Here is a 20,491-nt window from a genome sequence, read left to right on the forward strand (position 1 = left end):
GGTTGGGTGAACAAAATCCTGCTGGGGGTTGTTTAATTGGCAGTGTTGAAAAGCAATGATTAGTAATTGTAATTTACTGAAATGTAAATTTATTGAGCTCACAGCCATCATATTGTTGCTATAACAACTATGAAGATTGTTCTTTGATCTTTAAAAGGTAAACTTCTCAGCTCCTTAAAAACTTAAAATTAAATGTTAAACAATTTTATGCTGAAACCATTAAATAAAATGTAACAGTGTTGACATTCTCAATAAACAAATATTAAATATCCATATATGTGGTTCTTTAAAATATTAGCATTTATGGGGCCCCTGAACGTCCTAGGGGCCTGGCTTAATTTGGTTTCAACAGAAGTGTAAATAATTTATGTTTATTTTAATAGTATTTTTATTTGTTGTTTTTAAGACTATAGTTGTTACTTTAAATAGCATTTCACTGACCATGTCTTCCAGTAACATATACAATTACCCAGTAATATTTTTACATTTCCTGTCTACTTAGCATTTTTTAATACAAAAACAAAGCAGGTCCCTCTAGACCGCCTCAGCACCCCAACCACCAGGCTTAGTGAGTTTTCTGGGGGAAACCCTGGGTGAATTTTCCTTCACCTGAAGCACAACTACTACACATCTACTTTTTAATCTGATTAAGTTTTGTTTTTTTTCTTTTTTAAGATTTTTTTTGGCTCTAGTGGCCTTTATTTGACAGTTAATTGACAGGAAAGTGGGTAATGAGAGAAGGGGGAAGACATGCAGCAAAGGTCACCAAGGCCGGGAATCGAACCTGTGACAGCTGGAACCCACATATGGAGACTAAGGTCTCCATATGTGGGTTGTGCTTAACCCCTGCGCCACCACAGCACACCCCTGATTAAGTTTTTTAATCGACTGGCGGCACTAGTATTTACCCCATGGTAGGAGCTCAGAAGCATACCTGTCAAGTCTCCCGTTTTGGCTGGGAGAGTACAGTTTTTTGCCCCCTTTCCCACCATGCTCCTGTATTGGTATTTCCTGTGAATATCCCGTATTGTCGCGCTCCCCCTCTGCCTCCCAGCCTCCCCAGGTTTTACGTTTGTTTCTCAACCCCTACCCCAGATGGCAACATTTACCATATTCTCAAACCCAAAACTTGACAGATGTGCAGACTAGGACAAAGTAGGACATGCTTTGTCCTAGTATTTCTGTACAGAAAGACTAGGACTGTTGGAACGGCTTGTGTTAATACTGGCAGGATTTCTGCCACACACTCGCACACTGTAGATAGACCATTGAGACCAAGACTGTATGTCAGACAAAAATTATGTCAGTGTATAGAATCAGATGCAAGTGGTGTCTTGCATAGAAAATAAGCATATTAAACGCATATTAAACAAGTGTACAAGAGACAATTTAAAATCTTGCAAATGTTTTGTTTTAGTATTATCTTCTAAGTGTAAATAATTGTGTATCAGGACCAGGCCATGGTGGGTTACGAGATGGTCCAGAATGTTGGAAATGTTGCGTCTACTTACAAGTTCACACCCAAATATGTCCTGAAAGCTGGGCATAAAGTCACGGTAAGATCTATTGTTAAAATCACTTTAAAGTTTTTTGTTTCTTTGGAAGGGTAGTTTGAAAAATTTGTTCAATTTCCATGTATTGATATCAATTTAAAAAACCCGGTAACACTTTATTTGATGGGGTGTGAATAAGACTGACATGACACTGTCATAAACATGAACGAGTCTTTATGAATGTTTGACAGTTGTCATGAAGTGTCATTCGGTAAATAAGGACACTTTTAACGCAAAGTTGCTCTAAAAGTTGTATTGAAAGTCTTAAAAATGCAAATGTTGCATTAAAATGTCATTATTTATCAAATGACACTTCATGACAACTGTCATAGATGTTCATAAGGACTCGTTCATGCTCATGACAGTGTTATGTCAGTCTTGTGCACACCCCTTCAAATAAAGTGTTACCAAAAACCCAAAAACTTTATCAAAGCATAGTTTGTAATGTCAATAAGATAAAGACTTCTACTGTTCTGCTGATCTGTATATTTTTGGATTGAGTGCATGGATGTTAGTGGTGTTTATACATTCTGTGCAGATCTGGGCGTCTGATGCTGGTGTGAGCTCCAAACCTCCCTCTGACTTAGTGTGGAAAAACCAGTCATCCTGGGGGTCAGGAGAAGATGTTAGTATGGTGCTGATGAACCCTCAGGGAGAGGTAAAGTTTTAATTACATAATGCTGTTAAATTGTTGCCTTTCACTATTGTTTTTATACAGTATTTTCACAAACTTAAGGCAAAGGTGTCAAATTTACTCATATAATGTTAATAATATTCTGAATTCTACTTGACACTGATTTTTTGACAGGAAGTGGCAAAGAGAATCACCAAATACAAGATAGCAGAAGAAGATGATCAGGGAGATGAAGATGATTATGGTATAGAAGCCATTGAGAAAGACCTCCAACAGCAGGTTGGGTCCTATTTTTTTGTTTCAAATAGTTAAAATTATTGAAGCCTTTTTTAGGGAATACATCTCCTCTTAGTGGAGACTTTTTTTGGGTCCTATTGCTTCTAGTGCTTTAAATTCAAATATGATTGTGCAGACATCAAGTTTTTCTGACGTACAATTTAAATTTAAGGATTAACTAGCTGTAAAGAACCGTTTGTCCCTCTCACATGGTTAGGGTCATATGATTTCTGCGACGCGGAAAACATGGACGGAATTGTGGAAAAATAACTAATATTATGTAGCTACTAGAGCTGAAACAATTCCTCAAATGATTCGAGTACCTCGATTATTAAAATTGCTCAAGGAAAATTTACCTGCCTCAAAGCTTCGTTAAATTATATTTTATTTTCCGGCCAGAACATTATTTGCGTTATGCGTAGCTCTGACTTCAACCTCTGAGTTGTTGACCAAAGCTAAGTGTTAGCAGCATAACGTCCAATTTTCATGTTCGGCCCGTGGGGATTTTATTGATTGATGATAATGCCCGGGTTTTCATCGTTTTTGGGGGACCAATAAGCATCCTTAAAATGATTGGCGCGATGTCTGGAGTATGGCAGCCTTTTTCCTCTGGGAGCTGCTGGTTGAAAGTGAACAGTGGGAAGAGCACTGCAGGAGTATTTATACAGGTAAGCAGATAGACTGAACATGGCGGGCGGCTGAGTAGTTGATGGTTACAGTGTAAGTGTAGCTTTATGGACGAACTGCACAATGAATTTCTTATCATCCCGGTCTCCATAAACGGGTGGCGGAAATCATCGTGGCGGTACACAGCTGGTAGATGAGTTTCTGAGTGTGACGAACTAAGGTGCTGTAAATATCCCGTATTTACGGCACCCGTTCTTACTTTCAACCCTGGTCTACTGGTCGTGTCTCACACACACACATACGCGCGCATACACACACACGCACATTAGGTTTGTTTGTTCGTATTTCCACCCCCAGGTTACGTTCGCCTGCCCCCCGCCCAAACCTCCCAACTCCAGGAGACATTTCCCATATTCTCAAACCCAAAGCTTGACAGGTTTGGGGCATTGAATTATTGAATATAATTTCAGATCTTTGTATAGCTTTTCTTCAGGTTAACTTAAAAAATGAGCTGTTGTTACAGGTTAGTTTTCTAAACTACAAAAAAGTAACTGTTAGGGATGCTAAAGAATGAAAAATTGGACTGAAATTGATATCCGATAGTAACACTGGTGTTATGCCAGATTTTTATCAATTATTTTATCCGATTACTCAATTAATCATAAGAGTTATCGATACATTAGTTAATTAGTAAAATATTCGTTTACAACAGCTACAGTGTTTCACACAGTTGATGCAAAACTGCAGCTCCGTCAGAAAGCTGACAACAGCTGCACCGTTTCTCTCTTTTTCAGAGAAACGAGCTGCAATGACCGCTGCTAATTTACAGTCATTGTGTTGCAAAAGTTACTGCATGTGTTCCTGCCGCTGCTCCTGATTATTCTCATAATTAAACACCTCCATGCAACTTTCTGATAGCAGATAGCATGTCTGCGGTCCACAGCTAAAGTTAAATTCTAAACGCTAAAAGTTGTTTTGGAGTTGTCAGTGACATAAATCACGAGCCAACACGTTAATGTGGTCAGCTGTCGATCAAATGGGATCGGTTCTTGGTACTAAGTAGGTACTAAAATCTGAGATCAGCTGGGCTGAGCCGCGCCGGATTTGCTCATGGAAAATAAATCTGGCCAAGGTGGACCGAGACCGTAGCAGTTTGAGGCGGGCTAGTGGAAAAGTGCCTTAAGCTACCTGAACTTCCTGAACACCTAATATCATTCACATCTCGCTGCAGTAAGTCATGCAGATGATGGACTAGCCAAGTTTTGGCTGCATAGAAATGAACATACTTATGTTTAAATTATTCTTTTTTTGTATTGATCTTCTGTAATTTAATTTTCCAAGACACTGAATTTTGGTTTTTCATTATCTGTAACCCATAAGGGTTACAGATAATGGGGGGGGAGGGCATCGACTTTTTTGGGGGCAAAATGAATGTACGTAGCTGAAAATAGACACCAACATCGGTAGCCTACAAGGTGCTTGTTAAGCTTAAGGTTCTGTATTGATGTTAGCTAGTCATCTTTTAGCTAACATTAGCTAGTCATCTTTTAGCTAACATTACCTGCATCCAACAGCTTTACTCAACTCAGTCGGTTAGTTTGGAGGGAAAAACTGTGAAAAGTTTTTTGCGTTTTGCTGGTTTGCTGCCATGATTCTAACACAAACCTACGTAGCTCCGCCCAGCAGCAGCAGGTCTCCTTCACAGGTGGAAACCCAGCGCGAGCATCGTAGCGCTCATGTTGCGTTTAAAGGTGGCTCGGAAAAACAGGTTACAACATGTTAACAACGGATTAAACAGTTTAAACTGCTGATAAAAGTGACAGAGGACACAAATATGGGAAGTGTGGAAGCCTCTACTGTATCAAATTGACATAGGAATAACAGAGAGTTGGCCATTCTAAGGTAAAACCCAGCGCATACAGTGTTCATGTTTTGTTTATTTTTTCATCCAGATGGCTTCCCGCGTCCCCCTGCAATGACACGGCGCCCCCCCTAGGGGGCGCGCCCCACAGTTTGGGAACCTCTGGTTTACAGATACATTCCCCTGACGTCACTGCCTTTGCTAGCAATGTCTTGAATGTTGCATCTTGTGCTGTCTTTCCCTGATGTGTGAGTTCTTGCCCCGTCTAGTTTATTATTACTTTAGACCAAAGTCGATCCTCGAGGACCGGCATCCTGCATGTTTTGGTTCGCTCCCTGGTGATAGTAAAAACCTTTTCAGTATGTCAATGTTCTTGATTAGAAGGCCTAAGAAGAACATTGACATACTGAAAAGGTTTGTTCCAATGTTGGGTATTAACCCAACATTGGAACCAGGTGCATTAAACCAGCCTGGTTGCTGAAAATGTGCTATCTCAATAAAATTACTATACCTTACTTGTAAATCGCACGCAGATAAAACTGCTAGGAGAGGCAAGTGTCTGAAGCTAAAGGAAAATTTAAAGCAATTTATGTGATTCATTTGGCCACTTGGGGACACTGGAATTGAATGCTGACTGTTATATTTAATGATAGTGAAAATTTTAAAGGATGATAAAAATTAATATATTGCACTATTGCATTATGTTTAACCTAAAATTACATGTATTCTGCGATGTTGTCTTCCTTATCTTTTTGTTTGTTTTTTGTATTTATTTCATTTCTAAATACTGGTTTAGTGATGCAAGCCACGTGATGTGGGGGCCACTGTAAGAATACTCAGTTTGTGGATCCTAAATAAAAAAAACTCATGAAGCGTTAACATTTAATTTCCAGATTATCTGATAATTTTAATGTTTTTAAATTTTGTTGCGCTTTCTTGTACAATGACAAAATAATTTTAAGTAATCTTTTCAGGGTTTTCAATTTTGGAATCATTAATGTGTACAAACCCTGTTTATAACAAGCAAAATAAAATGAGAAAACAAGCTTGGGATGTCCTGGGAAAAGCATTTAACTGGTCATACCCCCATAAGACACAGAAGCTCATCCCAGTCATCTGTAGCATAATGTGAGTTTTCACAAAGGAAGCTCATTAAAACTGACAAACATACTTCAGACATCACCAACTTGATTTTTCACAGATTCTCCTTAATTTTCTTGTTTTTCAATGTGCCAGCTTATCTGGCAGTCATGTGAATGGCAGCTTAACTATTTTCAGATATGCACACATACTGCTGACCACTCTTTGGTGGTCAGCAGTTTGAAGGACAAGAGAATGACCATCATGTTTCACACACCAAAATATTGTGCTATTAAAAACATCCAACATCAATTTTTTTATTTGACCCTTAATTTTTAAGTACTGCAGCAAGATTATTTTTTTACTAAGTGACACCAATGCACAGTTCTTACTTTCTTTGTAGCGAGACATCATTAACAAATCAAACTGGTTCAAGTCATTAAAATTTATGGGCCAAATCGGAGCAGTTCAGGGCCCCTCAACGTAGCCGTTAAATCCATTTCGCAATTTTCATTTATTCAAACTTCTAGGAATTGAAAAGGTTTTTGAAAAGGTTTTTTAAAGCATTTTTAATGTTTGTTACTCTGCAGAAAGATGCTCACGCTGCCAAAAGAGGATGCTCCATCATGTGATCTTGGTCAGAGACCAGGCACCTCTGAGCCCAGTCAGTCATCTGCCAACTTTCATAGTGATATTTTTCTATATTTTGTAGTGTTTCAGCAGAGTGTATATCATTGTTTTGTTTTTGTTATAAAAAGGCTTTTTGTAAATGTTTTTGTTTGAAAACCAAAACCTGTAGTTCATAATCTTGAGACCAAATGTCTTAACTCAAGATGTCACAATGAGAATGTTTTTTTGTTGTTGCTGTTTTTCTAACATATTTTCTATCATTTTTAAGATATTCTTAAATTGCAGGGTTTTACAGATGAAAAGCAACAAAAAGTTGGTGGTATAGAGCTACTGCAATTTTTCATTGCTAAAGTTCTACATGTGACTACCTTACACAGTCTCAGTCCTGTGATAGTAGTGACTTTGTTTCAGCAGAACTTTTGTTTAGATACCCAAATTCTCTCCCATGCCCTTTGTCTGTGCTCAGTAGTCTGAAGGTGTAAGTTTGAAGTTTAACATGACTCTAGTTGTCTATGGTATGATGTTTTATTAAGAGATCTGACAGACAGATCTCTTACCAAAGTGGCAAGTGCAGGTTTTCAACAGTGTCTTTTTTATTTTAATGAGAAATGTTAATATTCACAGACTCCCTAATGTGATACGCAGCACCTAGTCTGTTCTTTTGCTTACACTGCAACATCTGCAGTATTGATTGTATTAACTTTTGATATTTGAAGAGCTTAAAGTACAGTTTTTATTATGATGCATGCTTTAGCAGTCTTTAATCATCGTTGAATTTAAATATCTGTATTTGGTTTTATTAAGGCCATTCAAATCGTGCTCTGTAGAAAGTAGATTGAGAAAAAACGAAATCCCGTAGACATTGGTAGAGTCCAAATGGCCAGAAATTATTAAAACTATACTGCTCTGTTTTCCATCTATTTACTTGCTTTGCATTTGTTCTTGTCAGTTAACAAATTAGTGTGAAGTTCTAGTCTTTACTTTTTATACTCCATTGAATTTTATTTTAGCTACATAGTGATATTTTTAACATTGCAAACCTTTCCCATCCGGTGTATGTATAATTGCATGCTTATGACTTTTTTTTTTTTCAATTATTGATTAAAAAGTGAAATTAAAGCAAAATTTGGGTCTGCATTTCATTTTAAACCATATTGCCCACGTTTGTGTTTAAAGAGAAATAAAATTACTGTCATGAAGGATGTGTCGTAGGGGTTGAACGACTACATATTTTTTAAGGTCGACTACATCATGATTATAGTCGAGTCGATGTCGACTAGTCGCGGTGACGTCATAGTGACGTAAGTGCAAAAACTCTTCAGAACTAATTGGAGGCTTTATCAGCTATTTTCATGGCAAATATTGACACCCTCTTCCCGCTTTAACTAAGTCTATTATGCAGAATTAAAAGAGCAATAAAAAGATCATTCTTCGTGAGCAGCGGAGAAAAGTTCGTTATACAAAGTCGGGTATGACTTTTTTTTTGTTTTTTTTTTTTCCAAACACTGGCTGATGCTGATGATCTCTGGATAGCTACTCGTATAGGAGTCAAATTATCACACTGACCACAATGATGCTTTTGGAATATCACAAACTAAAACTTATTATGAACGGATCCCGTTCAGTTGAATTCAACGAAGCCTCCTGCTGCTCCTCCTGCTGCTCCTCCTGCTGCTCCTCCTGCTGCTCCTCCTGCTGCTCCTCCTGCTGCTCCTCCTGCTGCTCCTCCGCCCGATGCGCAGCAGGATCTCTGCTGACTCAGAGTCGGTTCGGCTCTCTGAACCGACATGCAGACGGCGGCAGAGATCGCCTCTTATCAGATCCTCAGGATGAAGCTTGGTCTTAGTTTCCAGATGTAGTCAAACCATATTTTTATAAGAGCGTAAAGCTGCCAGGTTAAAAGCTTCAATACGCAGGGTGACGCTGATCAGTTGGGGTAGTTGAGGGATCAAAAAGCCTGACATCATGACACGTTGTCGCACATTACTCCGGTAGTCTTTTTTTTTTTTTTAAGGATTTTTTCGGCACTAGTTTATTTGACAACAATCTGACTGTAAGGGGGCAGAGAGAGCGGAGAGAGGCCTGGGCCCAGCGAATGGAGGACGGGAGTCGGACTCCTGACTACTGCGGGCTAAAGTCTCTGTATGCGGGGCGCCGTGCTAACAACCGCGCCGCGCAACGCCCCTATTGCGGTAGCCTATGCTGTAATTTAGTTTGTCTTTGTTAAATTATTTACATTTTTATACAATTTCAGCTTTCTGACGAACTCACCTAGTCCACCTTCTTTCATTTCCTTGGAAAAATCTGTTTTGTCATGTGATTGCGACTAGTCGACTGGCCCAGAAAAATAGTCATTGCAGAGAAAAGAATCGACTAATTGGTGCAACCCCTAATGTGTCGTGTAAAAAATTACTTTAACAAGAGTCTGGATGAGAAGAAATAAGAAATTTATTAAAACCTTGCAAGGTGAGAACAGAAATACAGAGTGAAAGGAGTTTGTCAAATCTGCTCTGACCAACAATGGATCTGGCTTCCTTTTATAGATTCTGGTCAGAGAAGAGAGACTTGATTGGATGAGAGGTGTGAATCCCTGATTATATATCAAGGATTCTGTGGAGCCCAACACAGATGGTCTGGCCATTTGTCTGTTGTTAAGGATAGTGGGTTGTTCTTTCATGCTAAAGAGGGCAGATAAGTCCTGGGTTGGGGAAGTAACACTTAGTCTCCAGGATCAAGGAGCTCTCCCCTGCTGTTGTATGGCACTGTAGAAGTCTATAGGAGACAAGCTTGACCAGTTTCATGATAAGTTCATACAGACTCGTGATCTAAAGCAGAAAAGGGGTGAGGAGCACATTATAAAATTTTCCATTACAGATGTCGTAGGCTGCATGACTTTTTAAAAAGAAATATGTAAATATTTATATTTTAAAAAATCCATTGTGAAATGTTATGCATTATGGTGCATGCTATGCAAAATGTACATTCTCTCTGCAATTTGTATAAATTAGTTAAGTCATCCATAGGCCTATTTTCTATTCAGTTTAAATGGGCCCAACATTGTGCTGCAACCTCTGACTAATGGCATTTCATTTTAATTTTGCAAAACTGAAATGCCATGAAGAATAGATGTCAGACATCTGTATCGCTACTCTTGCAGAATTTTATTTTTGGGAGGGTGTATTTTACACTAAAACACTACAAAATTACAGAAAAGTTGGTGTCCGTTTTCTTCAGGTGACCATTTTCAGATTTTTGGGATCTGAGTCACCACAGAGAGGACATGTGGTGTTGGAGCCTATTAAGTAATTTATTTGCTAAATGATGTTATTGACTCAAAGTTATGCAAACAGATCTATTATTTATTGTTTAGGGCCTCCTCTTTGTCAGGTTAGCTTCCTGCTGTGATTTACGAGCTAAAGCAGCTGCTGTGGTTGATCTGATTGTTTGGTGAATGAGTGAGGAGTGAAACAGTTTTTCTACCACAAAATTAATGTTTATATTTTAATTTTAGTATGAAGTCAACTTGGAAAATATTCCTGTTATTTTTATAAGTTAAGAAAGTGCTCTTTTTTTTTGAAACCAGAAAACTCCGAGTGCTTTTTAATTTTTGAGTGAGTTGTGAATCTCCTCCTCAGAAACTACTCTGCCATTCATGTTCTTTAAAGCTATATATAAGAGTAGCCATAGTGTATCTCTGTGGTATGTGGTGGGCTCTGAAATACTGTCGTTAGAGGAGAACAGCATTCTGTTCATGACCCTGACAAAGACCTAACTACATTTCACTTGTCTATGGTTAAAGAAGTCAGATATACATTGACAAAATGTATCTGCCATAATCAACTTTTCTTTTCAGTTTGCATAAAAATAAGCTCAACATTGTTTTATTTGTTGAGCTTATTTTACTCAACTGTATTTTGTTACAGTAATTTAGATGGAAATATTTACCACCTGAGACTCAGTTCCTTTAATAATAATTAATGGTCCTGATTGATCTTAACCACATAATTTGCTACAATGAGTCATTTAGATTTTTTGGACATGATTGTGTTAAGTACCACAAAGAATATCATGAGTAAAAGGGTTAGGATTAGGCAATTCCAAAGGTTATCCCAAAGAATTGTAGCTCATGTTTTCCTCCACAATGTTTGCCCTTCCTCACTTTGTAAGTTCATCTTATGTTTGATGTTTTTAAATTTTGTTTTATTTCTTTTTTAACACTTTGTTTTTGAAAATTAAATAACTGCACTGGCTCTATGCTGTGTTTATGATACAAACTGATTTTTATTATGTTGATTTTATCTACGATTTTAGTTGCACTGTGTAGCACTTTGAGATTTTTTCTAATGAAAAGTGGAGTACAAATTAAATTGATTATTATTATTAAACTGAAGTGTAAGGATTATAATGGGAAAAAAACTAGAAAAGAAGCTTATTCTACCCATCCATGAAATTAGCAGACTTATCCATCTTCTAAGGTGTCTTTGAATTTCTTTTTGTACTTTAGTCAAATTGTTTCTCAGCAATACCCCAAACTAGGCTTTAAATCAATCCCCAGGTATTCAGATGCTGAATCAGACCAAGAAAATGGGAAGGTAGATGAATAAGGGATTTCATCATTAAAACCAGTCGGCATTGCTCGTCATTTATCCAAGTTAATTTTATAGCCCAGCAGTGAGCCAAAATCCTTAATAATAGACATTAAAGCTAGTAAAGATTTTTCCGGTTTTGAGATGAAGAGAAGCACATTATCAGCATACAAAACTATCTTATGGAATATCAAATCAGTTGAAAGTCCCACTATATTATTATTGTTACTTATGGACTCTGCCAATGGTTTGATGACCAATGCAAATATTAAAGCGGACAATAGACCCTTTTCACAGTGACGTCAGACATTGGCCGCCATAACTCGAAGCGGTGTATCTTTACTTCCGTATCTTTACTTCCGGTGTGATTTTGTCTCGGGAAACCTGACTGAAAAATTCATGGATACTCATTATCTTAAGGATATAATAAAAGGTAAGGTTAATAATAACAGCATTTAAGTGTTAGATAGCTGTTATTACTCATTGTCAATTCACCATTCTCTGACTTTTTATAAAATAAACAGCCTCCCATCAGAGAATAAACCAGCTAGCAGCAGCTTTAGCCACAGTTAGGAAATGTATACACCGCTGCCTTTCAGTGCTGTGTTGTTAAAAGTTTTACTAAAATCACTGACATCTTCCAACACTGTTGTTTAGAAAAGCATTTTAAATATTGATTTAAGTGCAATATGCTAAATAATTTACATATTCTGATGTGATTCATAATTTTTCATATTGTTTTGTTCATCTTTCTCAACAGTGGCCGACCTAACAACCTACCATATCTGGGATGGTCTTTTTCCTCTGTCCATGGCAGGTTCAGTCAATCAACTGTGGGACATCTGCTGCCTAACGTTAAACTATCATGGGCCTCTTGATTTAAAAGGAGAAACCAGTACAGAGCCTCCCTGCTCCTGCAAGTCCCACTTCTTGGATGAACACTCAATACTGCAGCTGTGTTAGAAATTAAATCTTTGTGTATCTATTCTGTAATTAATATCTATATGTATTGATTAATAAATGAATTGATGTTGTGTAGAGTTCTGTAAAAAAGTATTGTAAATAGCTTCTCTTGAGTAATCTACATATCTGCAACTTTTACATTTAAATTGCTTCTTTTTGTAAATTTTACACATCTGGCAACAAAGTATGTGGAGGAGAGGAAATGCTACAATTAAAGCTGCCATTGTGGAACAAAGACATAAGGTTTGTGGCTGTTTCTTTAAAACATCTATTTAATAATTATATTAAACACTCTACATGGTTACTACATTACACAAACATAATTACCACAGTTAATAATTTAAGTCATTGATAGAGAAAATGTATTTACAAAAGCATATCAATTTTATTTCAACAGTATCTACTCAGGGTTTACAACTTAAGAAGACATCCATGTAGGGTCCTTGGCAGGTGCCAGTCTGCAGTGAACTGGTGCCAGTCTGCAGTGAACTGGTGGATGACAGAGGAAATGGTAAACTTTAGTGAGCAGTTTGAAGCAGAAGTCCCACCATGTGATCCACAGGGCTTCCCAGCTGAGCACAAACTTCATGCACTTTATTTGCACAAAGTGCTGTGGTGACAGCAGAATCAAGTGTAACCTGTTAAAAGGGATATAAAGGTGTTATTCCTATGTTATCAATTTTCTACTGCCAAACTTAACCTTCTAATCATAACATTTGATAAATATTCATTGGAGAAATGTGAAGTTAATGAGCTAATATATATATATATATATATATATATATATATATATATATATATAAAAAAATTCCCTTCTCACCCTCCGCGGGTGGTCTCTTTCATCCTCTGAGCTCGGGTCCTCTACCAGAGGCCTGGGAGCTTGAGGGTTCTGCGCAGTATCTTCGCTGTGCCTAGAACTGCACATTTCTGAACTGAGATGTCTGATGTTGTTCCTGGGATCTGTTTGAGCCACTGCTCCAGTTTGGGGGTGACTGCCCCGAGGGCCCCGATGACCACAGGCACCACTGTGGTCTTCACCTTCCAGGCCTTCTCCAGTTCCTCTCTGAGGCCCTGGTATTTCTCCAGTTTCTCATGCTCCTTTTTCCTGATGTTGTGGTCACTTGGTATTGCTACATCCACCACAACGGCTGTCCTCTGTTCTTTATCCACCACCACAATGTCCGGTTGGTTCGCCATTACCATCTTGTCTGTCTGGATCTGGAAGTCCCACAGGATCTTAGCTCGGTCATTCTCCACCACCTTTGGGGGTGTTCCCCACTTTGACCTCGGGGCTTCCAGTCCATATTCGGCACAGATGTTCCTGTACACTATGCCCGCCACTTGGTTATGTCGTTCCATGTACGCTTTCCCTGCCAGCATCTTGCACCCTGCTGTTATGTGCTGGACTGTCTCAGAGGCCTCCTTGCACAACCTACACCTTGGGTCTTGTCTGGTGTGGTAGATCTGAGCCTCTATTGCTCTGGTGTTTAGGGCCTGTTCCTGGGCGGCCAGGATGAGGGCCTCTGTGCTGTCCTTGAGTCCAGCTTTCTCCAGCCATTGGTAGGATTTCCTGATATCAGCCACTTCAGTTATTTGTCGGTGGTACATCCCATGTAAGGGCTTGTCTTCCCATGATGGTTCCTCCAGCACCTCGTCCTCTGTTCCCCATTGTCTGAGACATTCGCTGAGCACATCGTCCATTGAGACTTTGTCCTTGATGTATTTATGGATCTTGGATGTTTCATCCTGGACAGTGGCTCTCACACTCACTAGTCCTCTGCCTCCTTCCTTATGGCTTGTGTACAGTCTCAGGGTGCTGGATTTGGGGTGGAACCCTCCATGCATGGTTAGTAGCTTCCAAGTCTTAACGTCCGTGGCCTTCATCTCTTCCATTGGCCAGCTAATTATTCCGGCAGGGTATCTGATTACTGGTAAGGCATAGCTGTTTATTGCACGGATCTTGTTCTTGCCATTGAGCTGGCTTGTTCAGGGAGGTTGCTGTGGTCCTCTCGTAGAGAGGTTAGCCACTGTGCATTGCTGTTGTGGGACGCCTCCCTCTCCCATATGCCTTTCCAGTATTGTTCAGTCTCCAGCCTTGGTGGGTCTGCTCTGTTGTTATTACCCTGCCATTGAGAGTACACTTTAGCTGGTTGGGTGGAGAAGAGCCGGTTAATCCTCCTGGCTTCATTCTCTCTTGTGTATCTCTTTAGGCGGCTGGCCAAGGCTTGGAGCCTTTGTTTGGCAGTTTCGAGTGCTTCAGGTATGGGCATCTGGCTGTACTTCTTAGGTACTGGTCTTTTCATTGCACCTCTTTGGAGCTCTGACAGTTGGCTCACTTCCCTCCTTGTTATCTTGATCTTAGCCTCTAAGATCCTCCATGATGGATATTGGGTCTCATGGTTCCTCTTATAGCCGAGCATTTCAAGGATCACTGATGCTGAGTTGTATATCAGCTCATTGGTTTCTGTTATGGTGTTGGTAGGGATTGTTCTCAATGCTGCATTCACATCTTCAATGAGACTTTCTGATGGTACTTCACTCAGCCGTTGTAATTGGCGTCGGGGTTGCGCCAATTACATATATATATGTAATTGGCGCAATATATATATATATATATATATGGATGGATAGCTCATCACATTTCTCCAATGAAACGTTAATATCTATCTATCTATCTATCTATCTATCTATCTATCTATCTATCTATCTATCTATCTATCTATCTATCTATCTATCTATCTATCTATCTATCTATCTATCTATCTATCTCAGCGTCTTCCTCCTCATGTCTTGATCATGTCTTTAACTTCTCAGGACATGATGGAGTTGCGGGTGTTTTGCATAACTATCAAGTTTTGGACTTGTGGCTGCAGGTAATGTCGCTACTTAGCAGGTGGTGAAACTAGCATAAGTGAGGAGGGTTTAATACGATCATGCATTTTACGTGACGGATGGCAACCCCAGTCTATACTATAAAAATCTGAGTAAGATTAGAGCCTAAATACATTCTATTTCCAAAACAGAAAGGCTACGTAATATTAGCCAGCTAACAAATTACTATTGCTATCCTAGCATATCAACTAACAGCGAAAAAAAACAAAACACGTACCTTCGTAGTCAAACTGGTATCAATCAGCGAGGAATTTGTCCAGTTTAGATTATGTTGATGAAGAAAAATTGTTTGCAAATAGTGATATATCTTCAAATCATATTTGTGGCAGCTGCTTTAGAGTCCAGAAACAGCGTTAACTACACACACCAGAACTAGATACACTGGATCGAGTCAAAACGGATGTTGTCTGACGTCATGTGAAAAGGGTCTATTGGTGTCCCTGTCAGGTAAATCTTTACAATGAAAATTCCAAAGAGCTAGAGTCATTAATGAACACATAGGCCTTAGGAGAAGGGTAAATAAGTTTAACAGACTTTATAAAAGCCTCTCTCAGTCCAAATTTACTTTAGACCTGAAATAAATAAGGCCACTCAGGTCTGTTGCAGAACAGAACTGTCATTGTGAGCAACGCTCACTATATCAGTGGATATATCAGTGGATCCAGACACATGTGATCCACATAATCACGGGACTTTATCCATTGCCTGGAGGTCCATAGCTGCTGCTTCTGCTGTGTTGAAAGAACGCTTTATTGTTGTGAGAAAAGCACAGTATGGCTGGGTATTGCATCCGGAATTTGACAATTTTTGCATACAGAGTAGAAACTTCTGCTTTGTTGGATGATATTTTGTGGAATGTCGTGGTGAATGACAATTTTGTTACCTTTGTATTCTAATCTTTGTTTCTCATTAGATGTCAGTATCTTCATTTTGTCAGTTGGGTAGTGTAGTCTCAAAATGACAACCCGTGGATGTGGGGCGACCAAGGCCTCTGTGACATCTATCTGTCCAGCCGAATCCTGTCCTTTGTAGTTTCAAGATTCAGGAGCTCAGGTAGCCATGTTTAAAAAAAAAAAAAGAAAAAAAAAAAAAGGTAACACTTTATTTGAAGGGGGTTGAATAAGACTGTCATGACACTGTCATAAACATGACATAACACCTGTCATAAAAAAGATTAATGACAAGTTGTTACATTGAAGACATTTCGAATAATGTCAACTTTGTATTAAAAGTGTCATTATTTACCGAATGACGCTTTATGACAACAGTCATAACTATTCCTGAAGACTTATTGATGTTCATGACAGGTGTTATGTCATGTTTATGACAGTGTCATGACAGTCTTATTCAACCCCCTTCAAATAAAGTGTTACCAAAAAAAATCCTGTACATTCTTTCCTTGGGTACCTTCCTTAACACTGAAGATCAGTTATGTTGTCTCAGTGTGAGTATGCCTCTTGGTCATCCACCTGGGCCAATGGGCTACATTGTTCTCTATAGCCAGCAATCTGTTCTGCAGCCCAGCTATATTGTCCTCAGCATCCAAGATACCACTCTCTGCTTCTTCCAGTTTCTGTACATCTCTCTGTAATTTTGCAGCAATAGTGTTCAACTTCGTTGAGAACACCAAAAATTTATATTCCACAATGGCAGCAACCTTTGCATGAATCTCAATGGCCAGCACGGCGACATCCACCGCCACACTTGCATTAGCTTCCTTTATGTTTTCATCATCAGCTGCCTTGTTGTTTGCTTGCCTTTGGGTATTTCTGTGGGGTCTCGGTTTATCAGTTTTCTCCATCACTGTATTATTGTAGCTTGGTCCAGTACCTGTTTCCCTCTCAAAACAGCAAGATTGGTTCTGAAACTTAAAGTTAATATAATTAGGGGGAGAGTTGTCCTTGGCCTCAATCCTATCAGTGAGACGTCTTTACCGGAACCAACCATGTTTGATGTTTAATTGTTGATGAAGTCAGTCTCAAGATGGCGACCAGAGCGGAGGTTTTATGAGGAGCTCCAAGACTGTAAGTTGTACCTCGTCGACAGAGACAACTAAACCAAATATCATCATCAATGTTAATCAAGGCATCTTTCATGCATAAGAAAGAAGAGGAAGATTGAATGAAAAACAGTCGGTGTGAAAATAAATTGTTACTGGAAGAATATCTAACCACTAGCTAGCTTGCTTAACATTGCCTCAACTCTGTGCCTCAATAGCACAAAGAGGAGTGAAAAATGTCAGAGATGGAGCTTCTTTGTTGCAACAAGGTCTCTAAGACTTCAAGACTTTGTTGAAGTCTGCTTATTAAAGATTAAAGATTCTTGAATCAAAAAAAACAAAGGTCAGCTAATATCTCGCCTAATGAGGACATTTTGAAAGCTGTACTGGAACTATCTGGTTGCTTCACAGCTTTAGAGCAAAAAAAATGAACAAAAACACAGAAGTTATCACCAATGTCTGTGAATAGCTCAAAGTAGTGGAAATCCATGTGCAAAAGAATGAAAATCTGATAAAGGTCATATTGGAGCAGATGGTTCAAATTCAGCAAGGAATTGATCATGCCAAGCGCTACAGCAGATGATGGAACCTACAGCTGTATGACAAAAATGAAACACCTGGGGAAAACATCAGAGCAGAGGTAATGATGAATATCTTCACTGCGCTTGCATCAGAGGATAAAGAAAAGGTAGACTTTCTTGTTGACAGTGTGCATAGGGTTGGTGTGCCCTGGGACAATTCCACTTGGTCTGTTAGTCAGTTCACTGCAAACTTTCAGAAATAAGATCTGGAAGATCTCCCGAGACGACAGAATACTTAAAGAGCAGAAAGAAGTCAGTTATGGCCAATTGTGGAAGGAGGAAAGAAAATGACTAATGCAACAAGTGATAGTGTTTCAGTTAATATTTGAAAAAGGTTTTAAAATGCACTTAAAGAGAAATGATACTTATAGTTAAGGATAAAGGTTAATAACGGCTACTTTTTTCCCCTTTCTTCTCTAGTATTTGTGAGTGTTATAAGGCATCAGCAATTTTTAACACATTTGGCAAGTAAACAAAATCATTCTCACTAGATGCAGAAAAGTATTTGACAAAGTAAATTGGACATTTCTCATAAAATTTGGTTTTGGACAGTCATTTATTCACTGGATAAAAACATTTTACAATAAACCAAAAGCAGCTGTTGTAACAAACAATCTAATATCAACAAATTTCACAGTCCACAGAGGTATCAGACAAGGATGCCCATTATCACCTTCATTACTTGCGCTTTTCACAGAACCATTAGCAGCAGCAATCTGTCAAAACACTAATACTGAAGGAATTCATATCAATAATATGTCAGGATCGGAAGTTTTCTGTTTATTTTTGAGTAGTTTCCATGTTTATTTGTTATCCTGTTTCCCTGTGAGTCTGACTCTGCGTTTCCATGTTGATTGTTCCCAGGTGTGTCTCGTTCCCTTGTTTACCTCCCTTGTATTTAAACCCACCTGTTGTCTTTGTCTCTTGTTGGGTCCTCATCTAACGTCTGTTTCTGTACCCTGTGCTGCCAGATATTTTTGGATTTTGAGTTGTTCTCCTGGTTCGTCATTAAATCATAATTTTCATCATGACTACCCGGTTTCACCGGCGTCTCCCTCACCACTCATAACCATACATCTCATGAAGGACCCGAACAAATCGGTGAGGATCGCCTCAACATGGACCCAGTAACAACCCCCACAGCTCCATACCCATTCCTAAAGTCTCCGCCCCCTGAGCCTGCTCCACCAGAGTCTCCGCCCCCTGAGCCTGCTCCACCAGAGTCTCCGCCCCCTGAGCCTGCTCCACCAGAGTCTCCGCCCCCTGAGCCGGCGCCAGCCGGTGCTCCACCACCGTCTCCAGAGCCTGCAGTCGGCCCCAAAGGATCCTGGAGACTCCCCCCGCAGCTTAAGTTCTGGCTCCTGCTCCGCCTCCGGCGTCGCCGCCCACCGGACTGTTTGCGGCAGGTCCTGCCCTGACTGCTTTTCTGTTTGGTGTTTTCTGTTTGGACTGAGTTTTTTCCACCACCATTACTTACCACATCAAATGGACACACTGTCAAGAAAACTGGCATGGACTTGTGAGATCTCTCTAGGTACACGCAGAAAGCAGGGTAAAGGCCTGGGCAGTAACAGTAATCTTGTATTAATTTAAGAATGATTAAAGGAATAAAAAAACAAAATACATAGTTGTGTAATAATTGAAATGATTGATGTATTGTAATCACCATGTCTGTAATGTGTGACTGAAATATATAATCTGTATTCATGATCTGCGGTAACAATAACAACTTAGTTGTTATACACGATTTCAGATAATGGTAAAACAAATTGATTATGTTTTGAGTTAATTGTGTTTCATGGTACATTATAAGAAGATTGCAGAGTTGAGCACAGGAAAATAAAAGAATGAATCAGGTCACAAGCACTGAGATGGCTGGGCGGGGGCCTCAGAACAAATTGCCAAAAAAGGTAATAACTACCAGATGGCCAACAGAAAAGAGAGAAGTGTTGCAAAGGAGTTGCAGCAGTCAAACGCAAAAGAGGGAGGTCTGTGTATTACCAAATTCAGGGTGGAACAAGGTTTGGGCAGGACGGTACTTCCCGATGAGATATTCGGGAAGAATGAGTCATAAGACCTCTCCCATACACAACTGTGGGCCAAGAGGGTTTAAAAGCCAGCGAGCTGGGGAGGAAACTGTTCTTAGTCCGCGGCGCTGAAGGAGAATCAACAAGAGGACGCAGGCGAAAGATCAGCGGAGGACCACACCCTGGGACCGGGGGGAAAAGTTTGAGACTTCTCGCCGCAAAGAAGGACAAGATCCGTCAGCCCCAGCCCTGGCCCCTGAATCTGACCGTTTCCTCTGCCTCCACCCTACGATCCCTATTCAACAGCAGCAGACTTGGGGAAAAGACAAAGGTCACCTAGTGATGAAGATTCTGTTCATCTAAAAGAGGTCGGACAGATTGACTTTGCTGCTTTTCCGGAAAAGGACTTTGCCCGGCTAGGACAGAGACTCTAACCAAGGACGTCTAAAGATTTCGGCTGCCAAGATCGACTAACATCGGGTGTGAGTTGCCCTGCCCCTAAAGCCTCGCTCAGTGAGATTAGTGACACAGGTTAGGGATAGAAATAAGATAGGATATGGTTGATTTGGTTGATTTTATAATTTGAGATTAATACTTGTTACAAGTTTACAATTACTTTTATTAAATCTGCTTGTCATTTACCCCTGCTAAAGCTTGCTTAATAAAATATAATAAAAATAAGAATGGAGGTTGTGGACATTGAATTCAATTGAGTCACTGTTTGATGAGGGTTCTTCTGGTATAAGTAAAATCTAAATGCATGATTCTAGAAATTGGTGGCT

General features: G+C 39.4%; 1 protein-coding gene across 1 annotated transcript in view; it reads left to right on the top strand.

Moving 5' to 3' along the window:
- Positions 1 to 7,786, top strand: part of lmnb1 (lamin B1) — a 38,876-nt gene extending 31,090 nt beyond the window's left edge. The window contains exons 8-11 of the mRNA XM_088011313.1: positions 1,452 to 1,556; positions 2,092 to 2,211; positions 2,362 to 2,466; positions 6,622 to 7,786. Of these exons, the coding sequence (XP_087867439.1) occupies positions 1,452 to 1,556; positions 2,092 to 2,211; positions 2,362 to 2,466; positions 6,622 to 6,663 (372 nt within the window). The 3' untranslated portion in view covers positions 6,664 to 7,786. The remainder of the gene's footprint in view (positions 1 to 1,451; positions 1,557 to 2,091; positions 2,212 to 2,361; positions 2,467 to 6,621) is intronic.
- The last annotated feature ends 12,705 nt before the right edge of the window (positions 7,787 to 20,491 follow it).

Source organism: Poecilia mexicana, unplaced genomic scaffold (assembly GCF_051168715.1).
Source record: "Poecilia mexicana isolate PSO_F unplaced genomic scaffold, ASM5116871v1 scaffold_12, whole genome shotgun sequence".
NCBI lineage: Eukaryota > Metazoa > Chordata > Actinopteri > Cyprinodontiformes > Poeciliidae > Poecilia > Poecilia mexicana.